The 16,263-nt window shown below is 55.2% G+C and overlaps 2 protein-coding genes across 2 annotated transcripts; one reads left to right on the top strand and one right to left on the bottom strand.

The window, feature by feature from the left end:
• The first annotated feature begins 5,252 nt into the window (after nucleotides 1-5,252).
• Ptgdr2 (prostaglandin D2 receptor 2) lies at nucleotides 5,253-6,671 on the top strand. Its single transcript, XM_013028996.1, has one exon. It carries the CDS (start codon nucleotides 5,382-5,384, stop codon nucleotides 6,669-6,671), a length of 1,290 nt encoding a protein of 429 aa, XP_012884450.1. The 5' UTR covers nucleotides 5,253-5,381.
• A 1,252-nt stretch (nucleotides 6,672-7,923) lies between these two features.
• Nucleotides 7,924-13,410, bottom strand: Ccdc86 (coiled-coil domain containing 86). Its single transcript, XM_013028955.1, has 4 exons — nucleotides 12,656-13,410; nucleotides 10,270-10,399; nucleotides 8,739-8,813; nucleotides 7,924-8,560 (listed from the first exon to the last, which is right to left on the bottom strand). The coding sequence occupies exons 1-4, from the start codon at nucleotides 13,357-13,359 to the stop codon at nucleotides 8,441-8,443; spliced, it is 1,029 nt and encodes a 342-aa protein (XP_012884409.1). The 5' UTR covers nucleotides 13,360-13,410; the 3' UTR covers nucleotides 7,924-8,440.
• Nucleotides 13,411-16,263: the final 2,853 nt, after the last annotated feature.

Consider the following 16,263-nt stretch of genomic DNA (forward strand, 5'->3'; position numbering starts at 1 on the left):
TGCACACACCTCTTTACGGCCATCCTTCCTGCTACGGAGATTTGTACCATTCAGCAACTGTCTTGATAAAGATTTTTGTAATGAAATGTTGTCCTCGACTAAGGGCTAATCCGGGACTCTGTGACTCAGCTCCCTCAGGTCTGGGACAGTCCTGTCTTCTTTTGTCGTCCACATCCTCACCACTTTTTTTTTTGTCGGTTGTGGGGCCTGAACTCTGGGCCTGGGCACTGTCCCTCAGCTCTTCAGCTCAAGGCGAGCACTCTACCACTTGAGCTACAGCTCCACTTCCAATATTTAGGTGCTTAATTGGAGGTAAGAGTCTCATGGCCTTTCTTTCCTGGGCTGGTTTTGAACCATGATCCTCACTCAGATCTCAGCCTCTTGAGTAGGATTACAGGTGTGAGCTTCAACTGGAGGCGTGACCTTCAATTTCTTAATCTGTAAAATGAGACTAAGAATAAGACAGACTAGATGGGAATACTGAGCTCTGGACATGTCAGTCCCTGCTTGTCTCCTCTGTTAACCCAACCCAGGCACAGAGGGAAAGGAGGCCCGGACCTCACTGGGCTGGACAGACAGAGCCCAGGCCTGCAGCAAACCAGCAAGGCGCCAGTTGCTTCATTCAGTGGCCTTCTCTGTGATGCTTCCTTCCAGAAGCCTGGGGGAGCATAGGTAATATTAAAGGAAGCTCTGTACTTCCTTTAGGAAACAGAGAACTTTGGAGAAATTTGGTCAGCTGGGAAGAGTTATGTTTTCTGACTGAGCAGCCTTGTGGAGTCACTTAAACCTCTCTGAGCCCCAGAAACCTGTTGTGCTTGCCTGCTGGTTGTAATGAGCTACTCAGGAGGCTGAAATCTGAGTAAGGACAGAGATTCTGAGCTAGCCTAGGCTGTGGGCTTAGATAAATCTGATAGATTCTTTTATTTATTTTTTTTTTTATTTGTCGGTCGTGGGGCTTGAAATCTGGGCCTGGGCGCTGTCCCTCAGCTCTTCAGCTCAAGGCGAGCGCTCTACCACTTGAGCTACAGCGCCACTTTCGGTTTTCTGGTGGTTTGTTGGAGATAGAAGTCTCATGGTCTCTCCTGCCTGGGCTGGCTTTGAACCGCGATCCTCAGATCTCAGCCTCCTGAGTAGCTAGGATTACAGGCGTGAGCCACTAGCGCCCGGCTTCTGATCGATTCTTATCTCCCATCAACTAGAAAAGTGGTAGAGCAGTATCCTTGAGTGGAAAACTCCAATTGAGAATGTAAGGTCCTGAGTTCAAGCCTTGGTACCATCACACATACCACAGAGGGGAAAAAAAAATCATCTTTTCCTGTCGTTGAGTTAGATGCCAAAATCCGTAACTTGGGAGTGGTAGGGCCAGATGCAAACATTGCCAATCTGGTTTTAGCATCCCTAAACCCGCCCACCATCCAGCCCTGCTCTCTATCCAGTCCCATCTACCACCCTGCCCCACCCACCTGGTCCGTCTTGTCTGTGGGTCAGTGGGGATGGGGGGGGGTGGGTTGGGCAGGATGGACCAGAAAACACACACACACACACACACACACCCCTCTACCTGGTTAGAGGGGATGGGGGTGGGGGGCGTAGGCATTTGTTTTTGGCAGTTCCAACCTTTCGAGACCCAGAAGACAGGAGTCCTTTTCCTATTGGTGGTGAGGAGGTAACGTGTGTGTGTGTGTGTGTGTGTGTGTGTGTGTGTGTGTGTATTCTTGTGCAGATTGACCCCTGTGGAGACACCAGCTGTGGAGGTACCCCCAGCATCTACTGGCTATCAGGATGCTGTATTGAAGCAATGGTTCCTGGCCCCCAAAGCAAAGGAGATTAAGGGGCTGGAGAAGGTGAAGCTGTCTGACTTAACCTTCTCTGTTCCTAAGGCTCAGAGCTCCCCTCTCCCTTCCTTCATTCCTTTGTGCCTATACTGAGGCTTGAACTCATGATCTCCCTTGACTTTTCATTGTAGGCTGCCATTTTACCACTTGAGCCACACCTCCACTTTCAGCTTTTTGCTGGTTACTTGGAGATGAGAGTTTTTCAGATTTGTCTGCTTAGGCTAGCTTCAAACCTCCCTCCTCAGATCTCAGCCTTACAAGTAGCTGGGATTACAGGTGTGAGTCACCAGGGCGCTACTTAGCCACTCTACAATAGTCTGATCACTTTTTTTTTTTTTTTGGTTATGGGGCCTGAACTCTGGGCCTGGGCGCTGTCCCTCAGCTCTTCAGCTCAAGGCTAGCACTTGATCCATGGTGCCACTTCCGGTTTTCTGGTGGTTTATTGGAGATAAGAGTCATACTAAGTTTCCTTCCCCGGGCTGGCTTTGAACCATGATCCTTGGATCTCAGCCTCCTGGGTAGCTAGGATTGCAGGTGTGAGCCACCAACAGCTCGGCAGTCTGATCACTTTCAAAGGCAGCTTACACTGGCTTTCTCCATAGCTAGGGAGAACACTATTTTTTTGGGTGGGGTGTTCGGTCGTGGGGCCTGAACTCTGGGCCTGGGCGCTGTCCCTCAGCTCTTCAGCTCAAGGCTAGCGCTCTACCACTTGAGCCACAGCGCCACTTCCGGCTTTTTTTCTTTTTGCTTATGTGGTGCTGGGGGATCGAACCCAGGGCCTCAGGCATGCAAGGCAAGCGCTCTACCACTGAGCCACCTTCCCAGCCCCGAGGACACTATTTTTACACGTGCTTACTACATGCCAGGTGCTTTGTAGGAACCAGTTCTTTGCATCTTTGTTTCCCCTGGGAGCAGCCACTGCTCCTGTGCACAGAGGGCTCGTGACAGGCCACCTAGTCGAGAGAATGGATGGAGGCACTGGGCCTCCGGGCTGGACCTGTGACCAAGCCCAGCCAGGACTGTCACAGCAGGGCACCCAGGCTGAGAGCTCAGAGCAGCTGGAGGCATTTCTCTTCTGAGGATCCTGGCGACAAGTTCCTTGGACCACTCCCCATGGAATGATACTCCTAGCACACTCAGCCTTCACTTTCTTGCACATGATCGTATCCCCAGGCTACCTGCAAGGTCTTCTGGGCTCTGAGCCTCCTCTGTGCAAGAAGGGGGTGGGGCAGGGGCTGCCAGGGTAGATAGAGATGTGGGGCAACTCTCTGCCACCTCAGCCTCTCCCACTCCACCCCTACACACACACACACACACACACACACACACACAGAGCTAACAGCTACTTCCTCCCTTAGTGTACTCTCTTCCCTCTGTCTGTTTGGTGCTTCAAGTCCAGCAGCTTTCAGCAGCCAACTGCCTCCAGGACTGGATCTTTGCTTCGTCCTTCCTTCCTTCTTTCCTTCTTCTGAGGCCAGGTAAGGAGGTGGGGGGACCAGGGGTGGGACAGCCTGGTGGATCCATAGGAGACAGCAGTATTCTTACCTGGCAGAGAACTGTTACCTGGTAGGATGGCAGAGGGGTGAGGTCACCAGCCGGGCAGGGACTTGCTGCCAGGCACTGGGATTTCTTAAGCTTTAACTAGTTAACTAGGCTCCAGCTACAGTGGTGGGCCAGTCTACAGCAGTCTCAGGGATACATGGAGACTGACCAAGAATCTGAGGAGCTCAGATGCCCAGAGCCCTCTTCTCCATTCCCTGCAAAAGCAGGACCCCAGTCACTGGGCTCCCCGAGATCCATGCAGTCTGAGGGACCCAGCAGTCCATGGGGGCTCCCAAGGGTGCCATGGGGCTGGGCCCAGTGAGCCGGGGCTGGTGGAAGGAAATGCACAGAGTAGAGGAGACAGGTCTGTCTGTTGGAAGTGGGGCCCTGGCTCCAGCCGGGGGACGTAGGGCCAGCTTCTGTGCTTCTCTGAACTTGTTTCCTCTTCTGGAAAGTGGGGTCTTACAGGGTCTTAAAGCTTAGGAGGTAAGAGCAGGCAGGAGAAGCATTCTGAGGAATTCTGGGTCCACCTGCCCCTCCCACCTGTCTGCGGAACCCCAGTTCCAGAAACCTCCTCGGCCAGAGAATTCCTTGCTTGGGTCCCCGAAACACCAGCTTGCCAAGGACGGTGCTCTTTGGGGGGGCAGAGTTTTCTGCCGTGGGCACTAGTTTTTCCACTGGAAAGAGACGACTAAAGGCTACTGCTTGCTTCTCCTTCCTCTTTCCCTCTCTTCTTCCTCTATCACCTCTTCCTTAGAGCAGAGGTAGAAGCGAGGAAAGAAGCAGAGGGCTAAACAATTGTTCCTACTCGTGTTTGCATTTTGTATCTCAGTTTTCTTAACTGTGAAATGGGATGGAGGGTCTCTGGTCTCTGCTCTGTTCTGAAGGCATGAGAAAGAGGGCACCCACACAGAAGACCAACCTAGGTCCCTGGCATCTCCTGCAGAGATCCTCTACCTCAGTTCTTCCAGCTCCTCCCTCCCCCCATTTCTTCCCACCAGTTTCATCCAAGCGGCTCTGGGCCCCTGGGCCAGACTGTGACTATGCATGATTGCCTGCTGTGTGTCCGCCTGGCATCTCTGGTGCCAGCTGAATGGCAAGTCGCTCACATCCCTGTTGAGTGAGTGAACAGGGGTGGGTTTCGTGGGGTAGGCAGGCTGTTGTGGCTGCCCCTTAGGAGAGAACTCCCATCAAACCCCATCTTCCCAGCTCTCCCCCTCAACCTATCTCATTTCCTGTCCTACTAGCAAAGGAGGGCCCAGTCCACCGTTCATCATCAACACACCCAGGCAGCCACCTCTATGGGACAAACAATAGCTTTGCTTTGAGGATCTGTAGAAAGGCAAGGGCTGGGGGCTGGTGGGTGGAACAGGAGCACAGACTCCTCCCAACCTATGCTGGACCATGCCCATCCCTGTGTGCTCTGGGGCTGAGAAAAGGAGGCCTGTATAACTTTACACCATTTTGGCTTGAAGATCATCACACTTGCCACATGCATGCTCTTTATGTATTAGCTCATTTAATTTCCCCTAATATCACAACAAGCCACAGACTCTTAGAAAGGGATGTCATTACAGAGCAATCCACTTAGAAAGAAGGCTTGCTTCCCCGATCTTTCTCAACATCCCCCAACCCCAGTGGCTGGCTCTGTTACACTTCTGGGTTAAGATGGCATCTCTGACTTGGTTTTCCACCCCCCGCCAGACTTTGATGCTGATACTAGGTCTTGAACCCAGGGTCTCATGCTCTCTCCCTGGTTGTTTTCTGCTCAAGGACCACAGCTCTGCTTCCAGCTGTTTTGCTGATTAACTGGAGCTAAGAATCTCTTAGATTTGTCTGCCTGGTGTGGCTTCCTACCCTGGTCTTTCAGATCTCAGCCTCCTGAGCAGCTAGATTACAGGCATGCGCTGCCCGGGGCCAAAACCGCTGACTTGATTTCTCTGTGGCTCCCAGGTGACCCCAGCCGTGTCAGGCTCAGCCCTGTGGCCTACCCCCCTAACCACAATGGCCAACGCCACTCAGAAGCTGCTCTGCCCAGTCTTGGAGCAGATGAGCCACCTCCAAAGCCACAGCAACTCCAGCATCCGCTACATAGACCACGCGTCGGTGCTCCTGCACGCGCTGGCCTCGGTGCTGGGCCTGGTGGAGAACGGCCTCATCCTCTTCCTGGTGGGCTGCCGCATGCGCCACACGGTGATCACCACCTGGGTGCTGCACCTGGCGCTGTCCGACCTGCTGGCCACGGCCTCCCTGCCCTTCTTCACCTACTTCCTGGCGGTGGGCCACTCGTGGGAGCTGGGCACCCCCTTCTGCAAGCTGCACTCCTCCGTCTTCTTCCTCACCATGTTCGCCAGCGGCTTCCTGCTCAGCGCCATCAGCCTGGACCGCTGGCTGCAGGTGTGGCGGCCGGTGTGGGCGCAGAACCACCGCTCCGTGGCCTGGGCTCACAAAGTCTGCCTGGCGCTCTGGGCGCTGGCGCTGCTCCACACGGTGCCCTTCTACGTGTTCCGGGACACCATCCCGCGGCGGGACGGGCGGATCATGTGTTATTACAACGTGCTGCTCCTGCACCCGGGGCCCGACCTGGAGGCCGCCTGCAACCTGCGTCAGGCGGCCCTGGCCGTCAGCAAGTTCCTCCTGGCCTTCCTGGTGCCGCTGGCCATCATCGGCTGGAGCCACGCGGCCATCAGCGCGCGCCTGCAGCACCGGGGCCGCCCGCGGAGCAGCCGCTTCCTGCGCCTGGTGAGCGCCGTGGTGGCGGCCTTCGCGCTCTGCTGGGGCCCCTACCACGTCTTCAGCCTGCTGGAGGCGCGGGCGCACTCCGTCCCCGCCCTGCGGCCGCTCGTCTGGCGCGGGCTGCCCTTGGTCACCAGCCTGGCCTTCATCAACAGCGTCATCAACCCGCTGCTCTACGTCTTCATCTGCCCCGATGTGGTGCACAAGCTGCGGGACTCGCTGCGCGCCGTGCTGGAAAGCGTTCTGCTGGATGACAGCGAGGCGGGCAGCGGCGGGGTCGGCAGCCGCCGCCCCAGCGTCTACTCCTCCACCTCCACCCTGTCCCTGGGCGGCTGCCTGGGGTCCCCGCCCTGCCCAGCTGGCCTCCTGGTCTGTGTGCCGGCCGGATGCTCGAAGGGGCGAGATGGGCACCCAGGGCGCAGCGCTGAACCCCACCTCAGATCGAATGGCTCCGCCAGGCCCGCAGGGCCTCGGGAGACCTTTCTCCCCAAAGGCAGAGAGAGGCAGGGTGGTAACCGGGTGGTGATCCTGGATCCCCAGGGTACAGCCCTGCTGTGAAAATGGAGATAAGGGGGCAGGCTAAGGAATCTGTTTTGGCCCGCCTTGGGTGACTGAGTGGATCTCTTTTAGAAACTAGCTGTTTGCCCAATGAATCCAGCAGGGTCCTGTCTTGAGTGGTTTGATAATCAGCAGGCCCGAAGTACTTCTGAAGTACTTCTGAACTGCACTGTGGCCTGGGGCTGTGCTCATAAACTCACTATAGACTTCTCAAAGCAGGTCAGCAGAGCCTGCTTCCAGAGGAGGGTGGAAGGGAAGCAAGGGGGTCACATTGTATCAGAGATAGAGCTTGGGAGCAAAAGGAAAGGGCTAAGAAGCAGTCTCCCATCTTCATTTAGCTACCAAGCTGACATAAGCACCAGATATTAAAAAAAAAAAAAATTGGTCATGCACCAGTGGCTCCTGCCTGTCATCCTAGCTACTCAAGAGGCTGAGATCTGAGGATCATGGTTCAAAGCCAGCCTGGGCAGGAAAGCCAGTGAGACTGACATCCAATTAACCACCAGAAAGCTGAAGTGGTGCTGTGGGTCAAGTGGTATTCACCTAAGGTGAAGAGCTGAGGGATAGCCATACAACAACAAAATTGGTGGCAGTACTAGGGCCTGAGCAGTCTCTGAGCTTTTTGCTCATGGCTGGTTGGTGCTTTGACACTTGAGCCACAGCTTCACTTCTGGTCTTTGGTGGTTAACTGGAAATAAGTCTCATAGGCTTTACTACCTGGACTGGCTTTGAACCGTGATCCTTAGATTTCAGCCTCCTGAATAACTAGGATTACAGGAATGAACCACTGGCACCCAGCAACCACCCAATCTTAAGGGTAGGTGGCTTATAAACAGGCAGAGTCTGGCTTAGGGCTTTCGGTGATGGCCTGTCCTGCTCAACTCTGTCCAGGAGCAAGAACATCCTCATCTAAAGGGGGCAGCTGCCTCACTGGGACGCCTGCTGGTGTAGGCCAGAGGGGGACTTTGTATTTGTCAATCGTGGCTCTTGCATGGTATCATGGAGACCAATGCCATCTCTGCTCTGCACTTCGTGGACTGGCTGTTCAACATCAGTTCAGTTGGTTTGTTGGTGAAAATTACTGGAAAGGCAGGGATGACGAATTCTCCTGGCCACTGAAGACTGGGGCTTCTGAAGGTCAGGTCACTTCCGGCCTGTACCAGCCAGGGCCCAGCCTACAGCAGGTACTCAACAAATGTGCTGTGAAGCATCACCCTGTGTCTCCCTCCTTCTCCCTGACCTCAACTCCCAGTGCCATGCATTTTAGTTCTTTATTATGGAAGAATGAAAGCTCCCTGAGGGCAGGGACTTAAGTGTGTTTGCTTTCCCTGGCACCCACCCATGGACCTGTATGCAACAGGCATTCAATAAATGCTTCTGCTATAGATGGCCCAGGCACACTGTCTAATCACGGGGGATTCTGCAGTCCAGTGTGGGCTGAGGGGCACTGATCCTTGCTCCTGCCAACTCCCTGATGATTGATCTTCTGGTGCTGCGGCAGAAGGAGCAGGTTTCTGACTACAGGCTGCGGTTTGGGCTGGATGCTGACCCGCCACCCCAGCAGCCACTGAGCAGCAAGAATGTGCTGTTCTTGTCTGAAGGCACGTGGAGAAGGTTGTGGATGCAAAGGTGATGCTTGCTTCCTTTGAGCCCTGCTTCAAGGCCCAGGAGCCCCATCCAGCCTGAAGCCTTCACCTGAGCCCCCAGAGCTCCAGTACTGGTCCCAGGAGTGCCATCTGTCTGATGTGGCTCCTGGCTGTGGAGGGCTTTCAGGCTTCAGACCTGGGCTGCTGGGGTGGCTGCTTCTGCAACAGGGTCAGGGTGTCCCGCTTCGCAATGGTGCGCAGCTGCTTCTTCTTCGCTCGCTTTAGCTTGGCGGGGTTCCGGATCTGGGGCAAGGAAGGGAGAAGCCTTAGTGTGCAGTTTGTCCCTGCTCCCTGGAGAAAGGCTGCACACCTGGCAGCAACCCAGGATGCGGCAAGAACAGGCCATGTTGGGGCGGAGCTCCTTGTCCGTCTGGCTGTGGTCTGTATCCCACAAGTGGGGCCTGGGGCGGGGGCTACTCACCACCTGGACGATCTCTGCTTTCCGCTCATTCTCCAGGCGGCGTTTGATGTTCTCAGCCCGGCGCTGTTTCTTCTCCTGGAAGGCACAGGGGAGAGGGACTGAGCCTGGGAGCCGAGCTCACCTGTGCTGGCCAGGCCCCAGCAAACGTGAGTGGGCCTAAGTCTCTGTGCTTCCCTTGCTCCTGCTGGTGTGAGCATGGGGACTTGTGAAGGGGCCAGAGGAGTCATCTGTGCTGTGGGCCTGGCAACTAACCACCACGGTGGAAAGTTCTTCACTCTGTATCACCAAGTGGGCACGTGGATGGACAGCTGAGGAGGGGCTGGGATGTGGTGGCTGCAGCCTGTGAACCACGCAGCCAAGAACACATACCTGTACACCCAGCCCTCCCATTGCAAAGGGGAAGGGCTGGGCTTTCCCTCACCCCACCTGCCCAGGCTTCCTCTCCCCAGGCCATGGCCCGCGAGCAGTCACGGCCAGGATGGGGTGAGTTTGGAGGGGAGGCCTTCAGACAAGGGGGTGCCCACACTCCAATCTAGAACCTCAACCCCAGGCTCCCCTGGGGGTCGGTGGCTAAGTAACTGCTGCAGCCATTTCTCAGCGGTCTGGTTCCCAGGGCAGATGGAGAGAGGCTCTGGTGGGATATGCACTTCCAGGGCTGAGTATGTGTCTGCTGTGTCCTAATCAGGGAGCGATGGCTAACTTTCCCACCTTCCAAGTGAGGATGACCACTGTCCCTACCTCTAGACTGTTTTGAGAACTAAGTGGATAAACACAAGTGAGGGCCTGGAACAGTCCTGGGTCTCTGAGTCTACTTTGATAGCAGGAAGACAGGGGATTTCAGCTATGCTGTATCTGTTCTCAGGTGGGGCTGCCCCAGGGGTGGGGACTGTGGCGCCCCAGGGTTACAGTCACAGCCTGGGTCCTCGGTGAGAAAGAAGGGAACCTGGGCCCCTGTGGGGTCCAGGGAAGGGACGGGCAGGTGCACCTCTCCCCAGCTGATGGGAAGGCAGCTGTCTTAGCCGAGATGGAGCCTAGGTTACACAGGAAGAAAGACAGGGCCTCAGGACAAGGGGTGGCTACACTCTAGCCTAGGACCTCAGCCCCGGGCTGCGCTGGGGTGATGTGAAGCAAGGGGTGGATGGCTAAGTAACTGCTCCACCCTCTTTCTCAGTGGCCAGGCTGGGACCACGAGCCTGGGACAGCTTGCAGACTCCAGCTCTGTGCTCCTCCTGTACTGGAGGGTGACTAGAAGCGCAGCGTCCCTGGCTAAGCCTGGCCCAGGTCATACCACCCTAGTTCCTCAAGGTATGGCCTGCTGAGCGCCCTTCTCGCTCCCACATAGCCCTGGCTGGCACCCCTTGCTGAGTGTGGGCTCCAATGACACATTTGTGGCTCCGAGCGGGGTGAAAGTGGAAGGGGTTCCTTGAATGACAGCAGGTCAAGGAAGTGTCTCGTCCCCGGGTCTGAGTCTGGCTCAGCAGACCTGCACTCAGCCCCTGAAGCTCCAGCCTCAGCTGCACTGGACCCTCACCTGCCGGCGCCTCTCCTTCTCCTCCTTCAGGTGGCGGGCAAAGTCCTTGGCCAGCTTCCTCTCCTGCCTCTCCTTCATCTTCCGCTGCCAGGAGGTGCGCAGGGGCTTGTCCTGGACCATCTGGGAGAACCTGGCAGGGAGGGATGGGGGACAGTGTGCTTGCAGGGCCTGTGTCCTCGGCTCACCCCGCCTTGGTGCTGCTCCCCAGAAGGCAGTTGTAATCTCCTCCTGTTGGCCTGACAGTCAGCCTCTGGGTCTCTCTATGTCCCAAAGGAGCGAATCAAGGCTCAGAGATGCTAGGATAAGTGATCCTGCTTCCCTGGATGGCTTGATCTCTCCCTGCTCCAGCTGCTCACTCTTCTTTTCTCCAGCTCATCAATTCCCAGCATGCCTGACTCAGTCTTAACTTGCTCCCTACCCTATTCCCACTCGAATTCCTTGTCTGGTTCTACATGGCCCCTTGTGGCCCTGCCCTTCTTCCTGTGACTTGCCGGGACGTGGAGTGGGGTGGGGTGGTGGTGGCTCAGGGCCACACTTCTCATCACTGTAGCTTCAAGGCTCTGTCTCAAGTCATTTAAGTGTTGTCTCAGTTTAATGGGGGTGCGATGGCTTTTAAGAGTACAACAGGGCTGAGAATGTGGCCTAGTGGTAGAGTGCTTGCTGAGCATGCATGAAGCCCTGGGTTTGATTTCTCAGTTCCAAATACACAGAAAAAGCCAGAAGTAGCTCTGTGGCTCAAGTGGTAGAGTGCTAGAGCCTTGAGAAAAGAAGCTCAGGGACAGTGCCCAGGCAGAGTTCAAGCACCAGGACTGGCTCTACCCGCCCCCTGCGCCCCCCTCCCCCCAAAAAAGAGTACAACAAAATCCCATCTGCAGAGAGCCTAAGATGGTCTACCTTCAGTCAGGTTTACTTTCAGTCATTAGTTTCTTCTCTATTAAAAAAAAAAATCTCTTCCTTCCCCTGTTCCCTCACAGCTACCAAGTCTACCTCTGGCTAGTAGGTCAGGCTAACTGAAATTTAAATGGAATCCCATCTCCTTCCTGGCCGTCTGAATGCTCCTGTCTTTATTCCCTCCTCCAAACAGCTAATTACTGACCTCTTGAGATGCCTTAATACAGAAAAAGGCCACAATCAGTATAAGGCAGATGTATAGAGGGCAGATGCAGACACAGGTCTGTAGACACAGGCTCTGAAATCAGATCTGTGCTCAGGTACTGGGTCTACCATCCCTGCTTTTTTGGTGGCACTGGTGGCTGAACTCAGTGCTTGCTAGGAAAGTACTCTACCACGTGAGCTTCACCCCCCAGCCTTTTCCTTTATTATTTATTTGTTGGTCAGTAAGCTTGAACTCAGGACCTGGGCCCTGCCCTGTCATTAACACTCTACTGCTTTGAGCCACAGCTCTACTTCCAGTTTTCTGGTGGTTAATTGGACATAAGAGTATCACAGACTTTTCTACCTGGGCTGGCTTCGAACTGTGGTCCTCAGATCTCAGCCTCCTGAGTAGCTAGGATTACAGGCATAAGCTACCAGTGCCCAGCTTATTTTGTTTTTGAGACAGGGCCTCACTAACTTTGTCCAGGTTGGCCTTGAACTCTCTGGATCCTTCTGCCTCCACCTCCCCAGTAGTTGGGATTATAGGCATGTACCACCACACCTGGAACTGTTAGACCCCTTGAGCTTCTCAATCTGAGTTTTCTCAGATGTAAAACAGGAATAATAGTTATCTGCTCACAGGGCTGGAGTACAGATAAAGGTAATAACTAATAAGTGGTGTTTGTGCTGAAAGTCCCCATCTGGCCAGTTTGTATTGAAATTTCTCATATTATCAGTGCTTGCTAATACATTTTTATGATAAAGTCAGGAGTAATGAATGATTTTACTTGCCTCTGTAGACAAGGATAGGTGTCTGCTGAATGGAGAGAGACTAAGATGACATCACCAAAATGACCTTTCAGGGCCTCCTTCCCGACATCCCAGGGCATTGAAGTTTTTAAAATTTTATTTTTTATTTTATGCTGGTCCTGGGGCTTGAACTCAGGGCCTGGGTACTGTTCCTTAGCATTTTGCTCAAGGCTGGCACTCTACTATATAGCCCACAGTTCCACTTCTTGTTTTTTTGGGTGGTTAATTGGAGATAATAGTCATAGGGACTTTTCCCACCTTAGCTGGCTTTGAACTGCGATCCTCAGATCTCAGCCTTCTCAGTAGTTAGGATTTCAGGTGTGAGTTATTGGTGTCCAGCTCCATTTAACCATTTTAACAATGATCACCAGCTTGCTCTCTCATGAAAGTGAGTTCCCTCCAACCCTGGGTCTGCACCCTAGCAATGACAAGGTCCAAACACAGAGGACGCCACTTCCACCCATGATGTCCCCTACTTCACCTCTTCTTGGAGCGGTCCTTCCACACACGCCCAGATTTGGGCTTCCCCTTCGGGATCACAGGGCATTCCTCCTCCTCCTTCTTCAGTATTTTGGACGCAGGGGTCTGAGCTGAAGATCCCTTCCGCTTCTTTGCACCCAGGCTGCCTGTCACCGTCGGCCCGGCCACAGGTGGCTTGTGAGGCTCCTGCTGGCGTTCTGGGCTGCAGGGGGCCTGGGGCGTCAGCTCCTGCTGTGGCTGCGAGGGCTCAGGACCTGGAGCTTGCTGAGCGAGGTAAGGTTCTGGCGATCCGGGGCCCGGCTGCAGCTGACCGGGGGGCGACCCCGAGCTCAGCTCCTCCTGACCCTCGGCCGCCTCCGAGTCCTGGGAAGCCCTGGGTGATTCCTCACATCGGGGGGGCTCAGGCCTTGGCTCTGGCTGGCTTGGCGATGACTCCGGGACTCCGTCTTGCTGTGGAGACCCTTGGTTCGGCTCTGAGTGTCCTCGGGGGGACCCCAAGTCTGCATCCTGCCGCGGACTGGGCGATCCCGGGCTCGTCTCGGGCGGACGCGGGGCAGACTCCAGGCCGTGTGGCTGCTCCTTCCCTTCTTCGTTCGTTTCGGATTGCACAAGCGCCCGTCTCGCCCTCGAGGCGGAGGCGACGGTTGCTGCGGACTCGGGGTTCAGGCCGCCCAGCCGCCGGCTGCGCCGCAGCGGCGTGTCCATGGCCCGAACGCTCCCAGGCCGCACAGTCCCACGTGCGCGCGCCTGCTGCGACTCCGCGGCCGGCCGGCGCCTTCGGATGACGTCGCGCACGCCCCACTTCCGGGCCGGGCTGGGAAAGGGTTGTTGCCAAGGACGCCATGTTGGTAAGGAGGAAGACCGGCCGGGGGAGGGGCGGGGCTTGGGAGACGCATGCGCAGTGTGCGTGGGCGCCAAGTGAATTCTTTCCCTCGTCTTCGCCAAGGCAAGGAGGGAAGGCGAGGGGGGAGGGGGAAAAGAAGGGGAGCCTGGTGTTTGTAGTGAAGGGGCTGGAAAGCCACCCGGGGAGCTGGTCGGCCGGGCTGCGTGGAACATGCCCCGTGCAGTAACACCGAGCATCAAACAGCCGCGAGGCCCCAGGTGTGTGGCCCGTCCGCCCCCCTGTCCCGCCCGCCCGCCCCCCTCACCTGCGCTGCCCCGTCCCAGAAGGCCGCGCGGACACAGCCACCCCCAGAAGGCCTTTATCAGGGGGCTGACAAGGCCATCGCCCGCATGGGAGAGGGAGCGACATGGTTCCTGTCCCTCTTCAGGGGCATCCTTGTACATCGGGCCTAGACGTGGGGGGCACTCTGTGCCCGCAGCCAGATTTGGGCCAAGCGTGTGGGGACCTGTCCCGGGGGAGTGCTAGGGCGGGGTGGCGTTCAGGTCCGGGTGGAGGGTTCCCTGATGCAGCTGGGGGCTAGAAGCTGCTCCTGGAGGTGAAGGAGCTGAGATGGAGGCCAGGCTAACCCTCACCACACGGCCTACCTCCCAAAGGTCCACTTTCTGCGGATCTAGATCCAGGTTTTGTCTGAATGACCAAGGCGAGACAAGGGTTTCGCTGCTGGCTAGACTCGGAGGCCCCTCCCTGCTCAGCCTTCAGCTCTATGTATAGGTCCTTGATTCACTAAGCTTCTGGGCCTCACCTATGGGCAGAGACTGCCTTCTAGACTTCCCCAAAACCATCCAGGGAAGACTTTCTTCCCACCCTCCCACTTTGTGCGAGACCCAGGAGCTGGGGCTTGGTGGAATCTCAGCTTGACACTTGAGGAAGGAGATGCTGAAAGTGGTCCCAGTGCTCCTCAGCTCTTTGCAGCACTGATTCTTTGTAGTGTCTGGCAGTGGCTTTAAGGGATCCCAGTACATTCCAGTGGTTTCTTTTAGAAATCACTGTTTCTGCAGCTGGTGTGGCAGGGAATGGGGGAGAGGGAGGGCTTGAGAAGTTGTCTAAGAACACTAGGGGTTAGAGGAAGAAGGCCAGGGAAGACAGCCAAGGGGTTCAGCACCTCACATAGCTCCAGTTACCAAGCCACTCTACCAACAATGGAGCAGGATAAAAATCAGATAGGGCCCAGGACATAGGGTTTGTCTGCAGATCCAGGAAGTGACAGAGTAGATGAACAGGCAGACAAACGATGTTGGTGGATGCAACAGTAGGTTGAGAATCCTTGACCTCTATTCTCAGTCAGTTCCACTTACCAGGACTTTGTCTATGGGCTCAGAGCCCTTGTGTTCCTGAGCCAAGGAGAGCTCAGCAGGAAGACCTCACCTGCTTTCTTGTCCCCTGGACATCAAACATTGCCTCACCCATCTCTTATCCCCAATTTGCAGAGGAGTAGTTCCCAGACTTAATTTCCCTGTTCCCGCCTGGAGACCTGAACGATCCAGTTCTCAGAACCTCAATGTGGCTTCCCAGTTCCCAGTTCTCTTGGCAGAAAGACCCCCTCAGCTAGTCCTGCTGAGGACTAGCTCATCCCCAGCGGATGGGAGCATTTGCATATTCTGATTGGATCACCTCCCAGTCCTGCTTAGAAGACTTCCTGTTTAATCCAAGTCCCCACCAGGGTGTGAGAGAAAAAGAGATCTGATTTTGGATGGAGACCCTTAGACGCCCCTTTGACTTGTATGCTACGTCATGAACTTCCTCAGGTGAGCCCTGGCCCAGAACCCCCTACTCCCCTCTGCTATGGCTTGTCATTACGTTATACATGGATCTGAGGGAGAGTCCAGAAGTCTGCAGAGTGGGCTGGTGTACTGCTGCTGCTGCTGCTGCTGCTGCTGCTCCTGCTGGGAGCCTGTCCCTGTGCTTGCCTTCACTTTCTAATGCACATGTGTCAGCTTTCTGCATCAGGTGGGAGGATGGGCAGGGGCTTCGCAGAGTCCCAGCTGCCTGCAGCCCTGTCTCACTTTCCCACCCATTTATAGGTGCTTCTAGCCTGGGGTCATTTTGCAAATAGATTATTTGTGTAGACACACACACACACACACACACACGCAATCTATGTATCTATGTACCTATGTATCTATCTATCTATCTTTGCCAGAACTGAGGCTTGAACTCAGGTCCTCGACACTGTCCCTGAGCTTTTTTCACTCAAGGCTAGCACTCTACCACTTGAGCCACAGCTCCGCTTCTGGCTTTTTGGGAGGTTAGTTGGACATAATTGTTGCCTCCAGTTTGCTTGTGCAGGCTGACTTTGAACCTTGATCCTAAGATCTTAGCCTCCTGAGTGGCTAGGGTTACAGAAGTGAGCCACCAGCTCTGGATCTTGCGCTGAAACGTTTATCTCTGAGGTGGCATTTAGAGGAAGTAGATTAAAATGGGCCATGGTGAAGGGAAGCATGGCCAGCGATCCTCTGCCCCATTGCGTCTGCTCTCACGTTCCACCTATATTCCAGAGACACCCCAACCTTGCATATCCTCAGACCCCAGGCCTAGGCTGGGTGGATGTGGAGGGTAAGGTTGGAGTTTGCATTCAGGAAGAACCAAGTTTCAGGCCTGATCATGCACCATGTCTTTCTGTCACTACATCGCTATGTCTCAGAGCCTCAGACTTTCTGGTCCATAGAATGGAAATGATCATTCCCGAGTAACAGAGTGCTGGCATC

This window comes from Dipodomys ordii, unplaced genomic scaffold (genome assembly GCF_000151885.1).
Source record: "Dipodomys ordii isolate 6190 unplaced genomic scaffold, Dord_2.0 Scaffold117, whole genome shotgun sequence".
NCBI classification, from domain to species: Eukaryota; Metazoa; Chordata; class Mammalia; order Rodentia; family Heteromyidae; genus Dipodomys; species Dipodomys ordii.

Bases quoted from the DNA above. Each gene is read 5' to 3' on its own strand.
- Ccdc86 (XM_013028955.1), bottom strand. From the start codon at position 13,359: ATGGACACGCCGCTGCGGCGCAGCCGGCGGCTGGGCGGCCTGAACCCC. The intron at 10,400-12,655 runs GTGAAGTAGGGG...CCTCCCTGCCAG, and splicing joins AAGGACCGCTCCAAGAAGAG to GTTCTCCCAGATGGTCCAGG. The intron at 8,561-8,738 runs GTGAGTAGCCCC...TCCTTGCCCCAG, and splicing joins AAGCAGAGATCGTCCAGGTG to ATCCGGAACCCCGCCAAGCT.
- Ptgdr2 (XM_013028996.1), top strand. From the start codon at position 5,382: ATGGCCAACGCCACTCAGAAGCTGCTCTGCCCAGTCTTGGAGCAGATG.